General features: G+C 48.3%; 1 protein-coding gene across 2 annotated transcripts; it reads left to right on the top strand.

Moving 5' to 3' along the window:
- Nucleotides 1-7907: 7907 nt before the first annotated feature.
- LOC119385050 (uncharacterized) lies at nucleotides 7908-11332 on the top strand. Of its 2 annotated transcripts, XM_049413269.1 has the most exons (3): nucleotides 7908-8180; nucleotides 10952-10990; nucleotides 11165-11332. In XM_049413269.1, exons 1-3 carry the CDS (start codon nucleotides 7910-7912, stop codon nucleotides 11260-11262), a joined length of 408 nt encoding a protein of 135 aa, XP_049269226.1. In that variant the 5' UTR covers nucleotides 7908-7909; the 3' UTR covers nucleotides 11263-11332. The 2 variants fall into 2 exon arrangements, with proteins under 2 accessions (XP_049269226.1, XP_049269227.1); XM_049413270.1 differs by lacking the exon at nucleotides 10952-10990.
- Nucleotides 11333-12320: the final 988 nt, after the last annotated feature.

The following is a 12320-nucleotide window of genomic DNA, read 5'->3' as shown; positions in this document are numbered from 1 at the left end:
GACTCTCCATTGACTACTGCGCAAAAATCTACGGCATAAAGAATGCCGAAGCAATAATAGCGTTGCTGACATAATGCTCATGCATATGCACGAACAAAAGCACGCCGGCCAGGCGAAAGGCTGCTTGAAGTTATAACCATTACAAAATCACTTACTTCGCATATCCGGGTGTTTTCTGTGGGCACAAATTTCTTTCGACTGATTTTCTTGGGCCTTACTTCAGTATATATTTTTGTCACCGCGAGGAACGAAAAAAAAAAAAGAAAAGCTTCTATCTGTCCTCCGCGCGGGGAGGCAACCGAAGGCATAGAGACCCGACATACTAGCACGTCACGCTCCAAACATTAAATTCAAACGCGGAATTCCTGCGTACACTCAACTATAGGTACATAAACGCTTCTGGTTTGCAACAACAATGCGACAGAGGCGCGTGAAGTACTCTCTACTTGCTAAAATCGTCCCACTCCACGCTCGAAAACAGTGATCCGTACCTATCGCCGGCACAGCGCTGCCGCCGCTGGACCCTTTGGGCGGGGCGCGAAGGCGAAAAGGTCACGTGTCGCCAACCGACCTATCGCAGGGCGCGGCGGCTGGATCAAGACCTTTCGCTACTTTTGAAAAATAGAGGGACTTTAGTGTCCGATTCCGTGACCTTATTAGGACGCCCGAGCGAGCGTATAGCCTATTCATGTATAGCAAGGGGGTGGGAAAGAAAAGTGAGGGTGAGGAGGGGGAAAGAAGGAAGGAAGAAGGTATAGCATAGCATAGCCATGTATGGTGTCGCGCAGGCAAAACCATGTATGCATAGCCGTCTATAGCATAGCCATGTGCGGCAACGGGGCGGGAAACGAAAATAAGGGTGAGGACGATGGGAATGAGGATGGAAGAAGGTAAAACATAGCATATCGAGCGTAGTGTATAGCATAACCATGTCTAGTATAGCAATGGATGGCAAAGAGAAGTGGGGGCGAGGAGGATTGATGTGAGGGTGAGGGAAAGAAGGAGGGGAGGGTAAGGCATAGCATAACCGTGTATAGTACAGTATAGCGAGGGGTGGAAAAGGGAAGTGAAGCGAGGAGTGATGAAAAGGTGAGCAGGAGGGTAGAGGGCGCCACTGCATCACATTTCCTTTCCAGCTACGGACGCCGGGCAGGTTGCACGTTTGGAAAGCCAGCGCTTGCTTGCCCATGAACGCGAGCGTCGCTGAAGGGCAGGCGAATCCCTGCGCGGCACTTCCTTGAGCTTTCACGTTGAGTGCAGCTGCATACATCTTTTATTCTTTGCATTCTTCTTCATTTTTCACTTTCCGACAATGCCTCTAACGCCGGGCAGGGGGGTGACACTTCCCCCAGTGCACGAAGTCAACTGCATTTTTACTCCGTCGAACCTGTCCCATTATTGCGTAATGTGCGCTTCCGTTTCCGGTTTTCTGTGTTCCTCACTCTGTCCTTGTTTTTCAAGCGCGTCCAACAATACAGTATCCTATTCCGCTAGAGTGCTTATTTGGGCTGGTTGGTGCTTGTCCATAGAAAGCAATAAACAGCGCGAACCACAACAGAACAGAGACGGACTCTGCAGTCCTCACTCCGTCTCGGTCCTGTTGTCCGGCGGTTCGCGCTATTGAAGATATCGTTTTCTATGGAAATGCTAGTCCAACTGGTCCAAGAAAGATTAATGTGTAGGTTTGTGGCCATGCAAGTTTTTGACGATAATGGCGGAAGTCGCATTCTGATGTCGCATTCCAATCACGATTTCGTTGTCAAAGCCGAGGACCAAAGGCAGGCCGTTTGTGAGCTGCACGTCATTGCCTAATCTTCACTTCGGCATCCATTGCGAGGCTTATTTTCTTTCGGACACGGTCGAGTCTGTAGCAGTTAAGTGTTATATACCACTTGAGGGGAACCTGAGAATAGGATGAGTAGTTCATTCATTCACAAAACTTTATTAAGAGTCCTGAAGCCCGGTCTTTTCAGACCGAGGCGGGCCGCGTCCACGTCGGCACCGTTAGGCCGAGCCTTAGGGCGCCATCGTGAACCCTCTGGACAGCCCGTAGTTGATCCTGATACGAACAGCTGGAGATCATCTTCTGCCAGTGAAGCCATTTTTCTTCGGGGTTGGCGAGAGTCGCGGGACAGCCCGCCAGCATGTGTCTGATTTCAATGATGCCACCGCATGCGTCACATTCTTTTCTAATTTCACTTTCAGGGTGAATTTTTGTTACAAAATACGGAGTGGGGTACGTCCCAGTTTGCAGTAAACGTAGCGTGACTGCCTGAGCCCTGTTCAACTTTACGTGTGGCAGTGGGAATTGTCTACGCCCCAAGTAGTAGTATTTAGTGATCTCGTTGTAGGTTAGTAAATTATCTTTATGATCCCCGGAATGGTAGTGGGCGTCGGTTCGGTTCTGACCGGCACGGCAAGCGAGTCCTCGTGCCAGATCATTCGTCACCTCGTTGAGGTTGACCCGAGCCTCATCCACTTGTCCCATATGTGCAGGAAACCATCGGATTTCAGTTTCTATAGGTTCTACATTGCCGATAAGTTTAACAGCAGTCCCAGCGACATAGCCCTTGTCAAAGCTCTTAATTGCTGATTTGGAATCGCTATAAATGTAAGACCATTTTCGGTTCCTGATAGCTAAAGCAATCGCGGCTTGCTCCGCCACCGTTGATTCCTTAGTGAACAGGGTGACGGCGTCCCGTATCTCGCCCTGGCTGTCGACCACCACGGCCGTGTAGGCCTCTTTGCCTTTGACCCAGGCGGCGTCTACGAGGGCTGCCTCTTCACCTACCTGTTCAATTTCTTTCAATAAAGCTTTCGCTCTCGCCTTTCTCCTGCTAACATTGTGCTCCGGGTGCATGTTTCTTGGGAGAGGGGTGGTTCTGATTGCGGCTCTAAGTTCCGCGCTCAGCTCCACCTCGGCCTCCTTCGGGGTCCTCGATCTATTGGGGTCTGTCCCGATCGCTTTGAGTATAAGCCTACCCGCGCGCGTTTTTGTCAGTCTTTCCTGCTGCGCCATCTGTTGCGCTTCCGCCATCTCTTCCATCGTATTATGTACGCCTAGTTAAACGTGATCAATTAACTTTCCTTGCGCAAAACTACAAAAAGCTGCTGGAGACGGCGAGGAACGACGAACACAGAACAACAAGCTCCAGAGCCTCGACGCTGCTCAGAGGACTCAAAAATACGAGAGGCTCAGTTACCAAGGTCTCGAATGTTATTCATCATCATCATTATCAGCCACAGAGTCAACGTGTGCAGCAAGGTAGGTGCGCGTATTGAGATCGCAGAATCGAAGGGTGTACTTCGCCAAACTGAACACACATTTGCTAAGGACACAGAGAGACTATAAAGTGCTCGCATGAGACGTTCAAAGGATCGATGGTTGAAAAGCGTTTTTATTAGTATAACGACTACAACGAGTAATCTGTCGTGACATTCGCGTCATGTTGCTGCAAAACCGACCGCTAAAGTTAAGTTGGCTCTGATGTAAGTATTGGAGTAAAAAATACGCCGATATATAGGACACGAACTGACGTTGGGATCGAAAGTACGTGAATCACTTAGCGCTTAAGTTTCGCGTTTCAAACCGTGAGTAGGGTACTTGCTTACTACAGCGCGTTTGTACACTTCATGAGTGCAGCCATGGCTTCGCCTTCTTTCTAAGGCGAAAGCATTAGATGCCTCGTCAAACGCGAAAATTGACCGCGGCGTGCCCTGTCAGCGGCATCAACACGAGTCATGCAAAAATAATCAAGCAATGACGTCCCTAATTACGTCATCATTACGTCACAATTCATCAAAATTTATGACGTTATTATTACGTCACCGCAGTGCCGTAGCAAGGGGATGGCACACCGGGCCCGTGCCCCCCCCCCCCATTTCTTTTTTTTTTTTTTGCCGTGGCATAAAGAGCACAATATGACACTCGACTACATCTGACTTCCCGGCCCCCACTTGAGATCAAGGTCAAGGCGGTGCCTCCCCCCCCCCCCCCCGAACAAAAACTATGCCTATGCCACTGCGTCACTGTGACTTCATCACATGACATCACTGCTGGGCCGATCACGGAGGCAGTGCAAAACACGGTCAGGGTGGACAAAACTTACAATGCAGGACATGCGCGCGCTTCGGCTGGCACGACAGAAAAGAAAGGTACAGGCAACAATGGGTAGCCTTTGAGCTTACTTGCTTTTTTATCTCGAAATAGTAAGAAAATTGGCAACTAAATGCACCGAAACGGAAATTCAATGTAGCCAGAAAACAGCCATAGAGCCAACCTGAAGTTTTCGTCGCCAGGCGTGGCCGTAAAAGTAGCCAATTTGGCGCAAAGCAGCCGCCAACAGAAACCCCCAAAGCAGAAACTGAAACCTGAAACCAGATGCGCAGCTAGGGTGTTATCCTGGGGTGCTACGTTATTCTTGGATGAACAGCACCCCTGGGGTGCTATTCTGCACACTCTCGAATTCCGCCATATTGTCAAAATTTGCAGCGGCAGCATTTTAAGCTAATTAAAGATGCCGTAGAAGCCCTCTGGGCCAATCAAAGTTGACCAATGGCGAAATTTGACAACACGGTGAAATTTCACAGTGTCCAGGGTAGCGCCGCAAGATTTTTTTTTGAGGGGGTGGGGGGATGTTTAAACCATACTTTGCGTATGGTCGTACGCGCGTTTGTATGTGTGCGCGAGTATACAGACATGAAAATGTGGAAAATTTCGGGGAGGGAAGGGGGGTTTAACCCCGCAGTTCCTTGGCCACACCAGTAACCTTGAAACGGAAACCACAAGCAAGTTGTTTCGTGCGCTATTCATGCGCAGAGGCCAAAAAACGTTGCAGCTGTGTCGTTATTACACTGAAGCATGGATAACTGCCACGAGACTATGCTACCGTGACGTCATCAAAACCGTCACGCTGGCGTACCATTGCGCTGATAAACTGCGCCCGTGACGTCACATGCAAGGTGTCAAAAGCGACGATAGGTGCTTGGCCGATCACCGCAGCCGTGGTCTAGTAGTTAGGGCGTCCACTTCGGCTGCGGAAGGTGGCAGGTTCGAAGACCACCGCCGGTGACCCAACCGGTTATCAAACGGGTACAGACGCTGACCCTGGCCTTTGGCGCCCAGGCTTTCTGAAGGATGTGAGCGTCTGGGGGAAGTCTCGCTAACCCCGCCAGGGCTGATGCGGCGAAGCCCGAAACTGAGTTTCGATGCGGTGTGGCTAGTTGTTTCGACAACTGCCCTCCATGGAGCCTGAAAAGGTGGTTGCATGCTGTAGGCGATGGTTGCGTGCCGCTAGTGATCACGTGCACCTGTGTCAAAGTTTGCCCCAGGTGATGGTGTGATGGCCGATTGTCGCCACACCTGCCAGTGGTTAACCGAGATGCTTGTTGAGTCGTCATCGAGCTATGCCGGTGAAACAAAAGCTCGGTGTCCATGGACGCGATTGGTGGGGGTTGCGGTCAATAAAACGTGCCCGCGAGGCTTCTTTTGCAAATTAGTGTTGTTTATTAACATACGCGTTTTAAGGACCCCCCCCCCCCCCTTTTTTTTTATTGTAAGCTTCCTGAACCGAAACTATAGAATCCTGAAAAAAGAAGGATCCCCGCCCAGGCACTCCGCATGATAACTGGTGGTTCATTACAGTATTTCTTAATTACATCGTTACGTCGGCCCAGAAACGCCGATTGCTATATGTCGGCCGTGTGTTTCCTTCATTTTTAGTGGACCATGAGTATTGTGTGGCTTGCCCAACGGTGCAGCATGTGCGCGTTAGGAACTTTTGCGTACATGGGACTGACGCATTTTGGTTTCGCCTACCCATGTAGAGCTTTTGCTATAAAATCTCGCGCAGAAAATCGTGTGCGCAATCTGCGTTTTTGGTCCCCATGTTTAATGCGTGACAACGACTGATTGGAGAGTTTTAGTGCCGGGGCCCACTGGCGCAGCCGGGGGGGAGGGCAGTTTGAGGGGTGTTTCGGCACCCCCCCCCCCAGAAATTTTGAATTTTGCATGTGTATATATATACGAGCAAACATATACCCCCTTCCCTAAAAAGAATTCTGGCTACGCTACTGCCGGGGCCCCAAAGCGGCTTGCGTACGAGAGCCCTTGCCTTCCTTTGTATTCTCCGTGGGTCCGACTTGGGGTGCAAAGGAACGCAAGAGCGCGCGTACGCAAGTCGCTTTGGGACACCGGTACTAAAACTCTCCACTGCAGAGTTTTAGTGTCGGGGCTCCCGAGCGGCATGCGTACGCAAGCTCTTGCGTTCTACTGTAGACTCCGTGGGTGTCGCTGGCGAACAGAAGAAAGCGGAGAGAGCACAAAAGAACGCAAGAACATACAGACCCAACGGTCCCCGGCACTAAATTTCTTCATTTGAGAGCTTCAGTGCATGGGATCCTTAGTCGGTGGGTCCGTGCGTTCTTGCGTTCTATTGTACACTTCCCCACTTCCTTCTGTTCGCCAGTCGCACCCAAAAAGAGTACAAAGGAACCAGGGGAGCCGTTGGCCGGACTTAAAGAGGTGTCAGAACTCAAACTGTCGACGTCCAGCCAGGATGCAGCTGCACGCTTGCTAAAGCGAATCCCGTCACGCACAAAGGCACTGTAAGTTGTCACTGAAGTACACTTTTTTTTTTCAGATTGGCTGTTTATGGAGAAATATCAAGATATTGAAAATTAAACACTACCATACCGCCAAATTTTCGTATCTGAATTGTGGCAACAATCTCGAACCAGCAAATGTGCGCGTGCATCGAGCTTGCGGGCGCGAGGCCAGAGCTTGGCGTGCCAAGAAGACGAAGAAGGCGTCAAGCCAGTGCTCGATCATCGCTGCGAAAAACCTTCTCGTGTAAGCGTGTCGTTTTGATCTCAACTTGACGCATATTCCACCTGTCAGCTTCGTCCTAAAGCACGCAGTCGAGCTATGCGTATACCTGTGCGTACTTTGGCGTGCCGCTTGGGCGTAACCGTAGCGTGAGAGGGGCGGATTCAGTGCGTGTGTCCGCTAAGCGGCCATTGTTCGGCCTTCTTAATCTGAAACATATTCTTCATAGAAAATGATACACAGCGCGAGCTATGTATGTACAGGTCGGTCCACTGTTAAAGGGAACACTCGAATGAGCCCCCTTCATTTTGCTGGCCCCCTCATTCCAAGTGGATGTGGAAACGTTGTTTGTTCAAGGTACTGGTCTGTCAAAGGGAGTCGGAACTGTCAACCACCACTAGTCTTATGTAAATCTAAGCCACTGTACTGTTGCAAGAGAGCGATATCCTGACATGCCCTGAACGCAATTGTTCCCTTTAACAGTGGACCGACCTGTACGTATAGTACGACTTCCACTGTATTTCATTTGCAGTTCAAAAAGGAAGCATCCGCTGTGCGTTCTGCGTGCATGTATACTCTCGGCATCCGCGTACGGCCTAAATGGGAAGGGGACCTATCCCGAAGATGTGCACAGACGCTCCTTGCAGGGGCGTAGCCAGAAATGTTTTTTTCTGAGGAGGGGGAGGGGGACTTCAACCATACTTAATGTATGTTTATGCGTGCGTTTGTATGCGTGCGTGTATATACTTAAACGTGCAAAATTTGAAACCACCTCCCCCCCCCCCCCTTTCAACGACAGTTTCTTGCATTCATTCCTAGTGTAGACCGCGCACGAGTTCCGGAAAGGCCGGGCATGCTTATTCCCAAAACGAACAGATCAGGGCCCGTATCCTCAGACACGTCTTACGCTAAAAATGTTCGTGAGAATATTTTACCCAATCACGATGCAGGGCGTATCATTAGCGCAGCTGGCTGACCTGTTGGAAAACGCACTTACGAAAGAGAAGTTTTAGTGAATTCTTCCACAGTATATTAATCTCTCAGAGCTTGTCTACGTCATGCCTCCTTGTACAGTTGTACGCGATGGCCGATATCAGGAGCGCTGGGTCTGCGTCCAGCAGCCGGTCCGTGTTGGAAGCTCCGCCGCCGGCACGGTCTTCGTCGCCGGTTGCGAACGCTGTAAACGCCGTCGTCGCTGTCTCAGGGCCCGGCGGCGTGAGCGAGGACGAGCAGCAGCAGGCCGGTTCCCCGCCGTACTTCGTGTCGTGCTCGGACGCCTGCTTCTGCGCCTTCTGCATCCTCTTCGTGGTGGCCCTGAGCTTGTCCTTCGCCCTGGGCATCGCCTACGTACAGGGTGAGACTTGGAAGCTCTTGAGTTCTATCTGGCCACGCTCTTTAACATTCCACAACGGTCCCTTGGGCTAAGAACTGCACAGCGGATCGACAAGGATACTGCGAGACATTTTTCGCTTGACCAACAGTTTGGATCTTTGAATGACAAGAGACTGAGTTGATTCGAGACTGACACGAGACTGAAAAATTTGTGAACACGGGTTGTCGCTGAAACCAACATTTCGACAAGCGGATTTGTCTTCTTCAAGGATGCAACCGCTTCAACTGCTTAGTGTGACACCAACCAAAGTACAGTTGAACATCGTTGTAACGGACACTGATATAGCGAATTATCGGTTATAGCGAACTAAATGCGAGATTTGGCTGTTCACGCTTCATTTCAGTGACATTTGTTCCTTTTATGATGCGACAGCCGCCGCGATACCGCTTGTAACCGAGAAAATATTTTGTATGAGAGAGGATCAAAACGCGAAAGATAGCATAAAAAAGCAAAATAAACATTGAAAGACAATTCACGACCACATTTTCACATCCTTCTCCAACCAAAGATCACATCCTCCAAACAAATGCGAAGGCAGGCCTGTTTTGTCAAACGAACTTTGTCCTGTTGCAATTTCACCTTCAATGTTCCGGTTTCCTTTTAGTTTGAAATGCAGCAAGAAGACGGGCAAGGATTACCCCGTTTATGGTGGGTTTGAAGCCCACTGCAGGCGAATGCATTTTTGCATCTAGGGTTTTTGCCGAAGCCAGAATGGTGATTTTTAAGAGCCGATTTTTACATCTAGTCGCAAAGAATATCGGATATAGCGAATTAATTTATGGTCCCGATACTTCGTTGTAACGAGGTTTGGTTGTAAATTTAAGTGAATTTTCTTTCCTTCGTCCCCGCTCTAGCCACGGGCTGAGATGGCCCAGGCGAGTCCCTAAGCCCAGTTGAAATTTCTCCTTGTCTGCTGTATATGCCGGAAGTCCAGAATTATGTGTCCTTGGCAGCTTTTTATCCACCAATTCGTTGGATACATATGTTTCCGAGTGCCCGGAAGTCGCGATGCATACATGATTGAAGTTCCGCGGGTCGTTATGTGTCGCGGAAGCAGAAATCAATACTTCGCTGGCCATAAAAACCTATTGACGCAACGCTTATTACTTCAGGATTGTAACCCGGTCATTGTAAAAATTTCCACACTATATAGCAGGACAGGATAATTTCATAGGAACATAAAACACACATATATGGTATGGTGTATACCCTGGGGTCTCAAACTCAACTCAGCTACCGGGCTGCACTCACGAAATTTGAATGCGGGTCGCACTCACACAAATACCAAAACTGTTTCCAGTATGATTGATAAAAAAATTTTTTTTTTTTTGCGTGACAGTGGTTCTAAACACGCAAGAAGCACTTTGAAGAAAGTCGCACTGACGTTCGGGCGCCTCGGTTCGAGTGAGAAATTAAATATGATAAACTTGGGTCTTCATTTTCATCACATATAGTAACCAAATATATTTATCCAAATAAACCCAACAATATATAGCGTCTCCGAAGAATACTTAACATGTCTAAATCAATGTCGTGTTGCTCTCCTGCGTTCCCTTTAACTATCTTACTTCACAATCCATTCAGTGCACTCGATCCTCGCTTCGCAACTGACTTGGATACAACGTATTTATCTTGGAAAGAATGCATTTTATCTGCAAATACTAAAGAAAATGGCTACTAAATGCGCCAAGATAGAAGTTAATAAATGTAGTCAGAGAGTAGCCATAACGAACATGAAATTTTCCTCGCAAAGTAGCCACCAACGGCAAACGTGCTTGTTTGTTCCCTCCATGTTACTGTGAGCGCTGCACGATCAGTGAGACGTATTACGTAGTGTACGTCCACTCGCTTATGAACCACCCATAGCGTTATATAGTCGCAAGCTGTTTCAAATGCAAACCTCTTTCTCTTCAAGGGGCCAAAGTAGTGCGTAAGTACATGCTCAAAGCGGGCCGCATCGCTCCAGCCCGCGTGTACAGTCGTGACCAATGTGAAAGGGAACACCGAGTTCGTGTTTAAAGTGACATCTAAAGAGAAGGAATGAATCTAGGCTGACAAATTATTCTTTAAAAACTACTGTCTTCAATGTCATCGTCATAGGGTTAAAAATATAAGAAAAAAATGAAGGTCAGAGACTCACTTTTAAATTTCGCGCCGAAATCTCTGCCCGTGAATGTCATCGTGACGTCACGGATTTCTATATATATATTTTTTCGTATTTCAGCCAAACTGGCTCAGCAAAATTTTCCTGAATCTTGGTGCACGTTATAGGTCTCTGGTGTCCTCAGAAAACAATTTGCACTTCGTTTTTACCGATTAGGAACTACGCAGGCCCTAGAAGACGACGTCAAAATCTATGACGTCACAGCGATTTGGTACGGGAACTTCGAAGGGGCGTCGCCACCTGCATTTTCTTTTTCCGCGTTTTAACGCTAACGAAGCACGTTTTCGCGGCAATATATAGTTGCAATTTACTCTAATACGAGAAAAAAATCGTTTTTCTCTTTAGTGTCCCTTTAAGCAAATATTACTCGGGATCTTCGGATACGAATCTGGCGTATTGACTTTGCAAGGAATATCTTTCCGCTCGTGCACTTGTATTTCACGACTACGTTTAGCCACTATAGGCTCTTGAAGGTACTTTCATTGTTCCCTTTCACATTGTTCACGACTGTAGATGCGTTTATAGCTAGAATATCTGATTCACATGTTGCACTCTCTTGCATTTGCAGGCATCGCAGGTGACGTGGCAAACCCTCCCGGCGCCGCGAGTGAGTCATGAGGTTGCGTCCTCGCGCTTAGTGAATTCGACTCTTCGAAACAAGAACGTTAGAGATACAAAAAACGTGCATATTCCTAGTTCTACCAGCACTTTTTCTTTTATATTTTAGCATTAGAGTAAGCTACACTTGTGGTTCTCCCATTACTCTCGATTTACCTTGCAGATTATGGAAGCTTGCTGTCGAGCGTGATGGCGGGCTCTGGAAGACAGGAGGCGGCGCCTGCGACCAGGACCGTTAACGACAGTGTTTCCATCCGCTGACGCTGCAGTTGGACGCGATGGCAACATATGTGACGCCTTAATGATATAAATGTGTGCAATGTATTCGCAATGAACAAGCGTGCATCTGTGTAGCGTTGTATACGAGTATGTCTCAATGCGTGAGTTGTGATGAACGATATTGTAAGGAATCTTTTTATATTGAGAAAGTTTACAGTAAAATAATACGCACAAGCTTGCGTTTTCTTCTCGCAGAGCTGACGTAATATTTTCTGGCTTTTTAAATGCCAGAAAGCATGAAAGGCGCTTCGGCCAAAGAAACGGTCAACGGCACTTTAACCGTTTATATCTATCTATCTATCTATCTATCTATCTATCTATCTATCTATCTATCTATCTATCTATCTATCTATCTATCTATCTATCTATCTATCTATCTATCTATCTATCTATCTATCTATCTATCTATCTATCTATCTATCTATCTATCTATCTATCTATCTATCTATCTATCTATCTATCTATCTATCTATCTATCTATCTATCTATCTATCTATCTATCTATGTTAGAGGTGTGCACGGGCTCCGGGTAGCCCGAAAGCCCGAGCCCGACCCGGCCCGCGGGCCGGGCTCGGGCGGGCCGACGTATATTCACCTCGGGCCCGGGCCGGGCTCGGGCTACTTGGAGTTTTATCGGGCCGGGCTCGGGCCCGGCGCAAAGCCCGACTGAAGCCCGAAATATAGAGAATGAGCGGGAATTGTTTTCCAGCACGCATACAGCGCCTTTTCCGCGAAGGCCCTTTACCGCTTTTCCTTTCCATTCGCTACTTTAAAATGGGAGCAGGTAAAGCACTGCCTCTGTTGCACTCCGACAAACAGAGAAGTAACACCACCTGAGCTAGTGACGGCGCCACGCGACTGTTCGCGTTACATTTAAGGCCAAAACCAATATGAGTGAAAATGCACGCGACAGTGACGAGCGACCCGACGTAGATCGCCTTCGTGCAAGCTGAAGCTTGCATGGTCAAAAGCGCCGCACTTCGTTGAAGCCGGAATCGTTGAACTGCTTGCTGTTTTTGCACGACAATTTGTAGTAATCA

This window comes from Rhipicephalus sanguineus, chromosome 3, assembly GCF_013339695.2.
Source record: "Rhipicephalus sanguineus isolate Rsan-2018 chromosome 3, BIME_Rsan_1.4, whole genome shotgun sequence".
NCBI classification, from domain to species: domain Eukaryota; kingdom Metazoa; phylum Arthropoda; class Arachnida; order Ixodida; family Ixodidae; genus Rhipicephalus; species Rhipicephalus sanguineus.
This window is presented reverse-complemented; position numbering and strand designations above follow the sequence as displayed.

What these genes read in the sequence shown, in the direction of transcription:
- LOC119385050 (XM_049413269.1), top strand. Translation starts at nt 7,910, where the DNA reads ATGGCCGATATCAGGAGCGCTGGGTCTGCGTCCAGCAGCCGGTCCGTG. An exon ending in GGGCATCGCCTACGTACAGG is followed by an intron (nt 8,181 to 10,951) that starts GTGAGACTTGGA and finishes TTGCATTTGCAG; the next exon opens with GCATCGCAGGTGACGTGGCA. An exon ending in AAACCCTCCCGGCGCCGCGA is followed by an intron (nt 10,991 to 11,164) that starts GTGAGTCATGAG and finishes TTTACCTTGCAG; the next exon opens with ATTATGGAAGCTTGCTGTCG.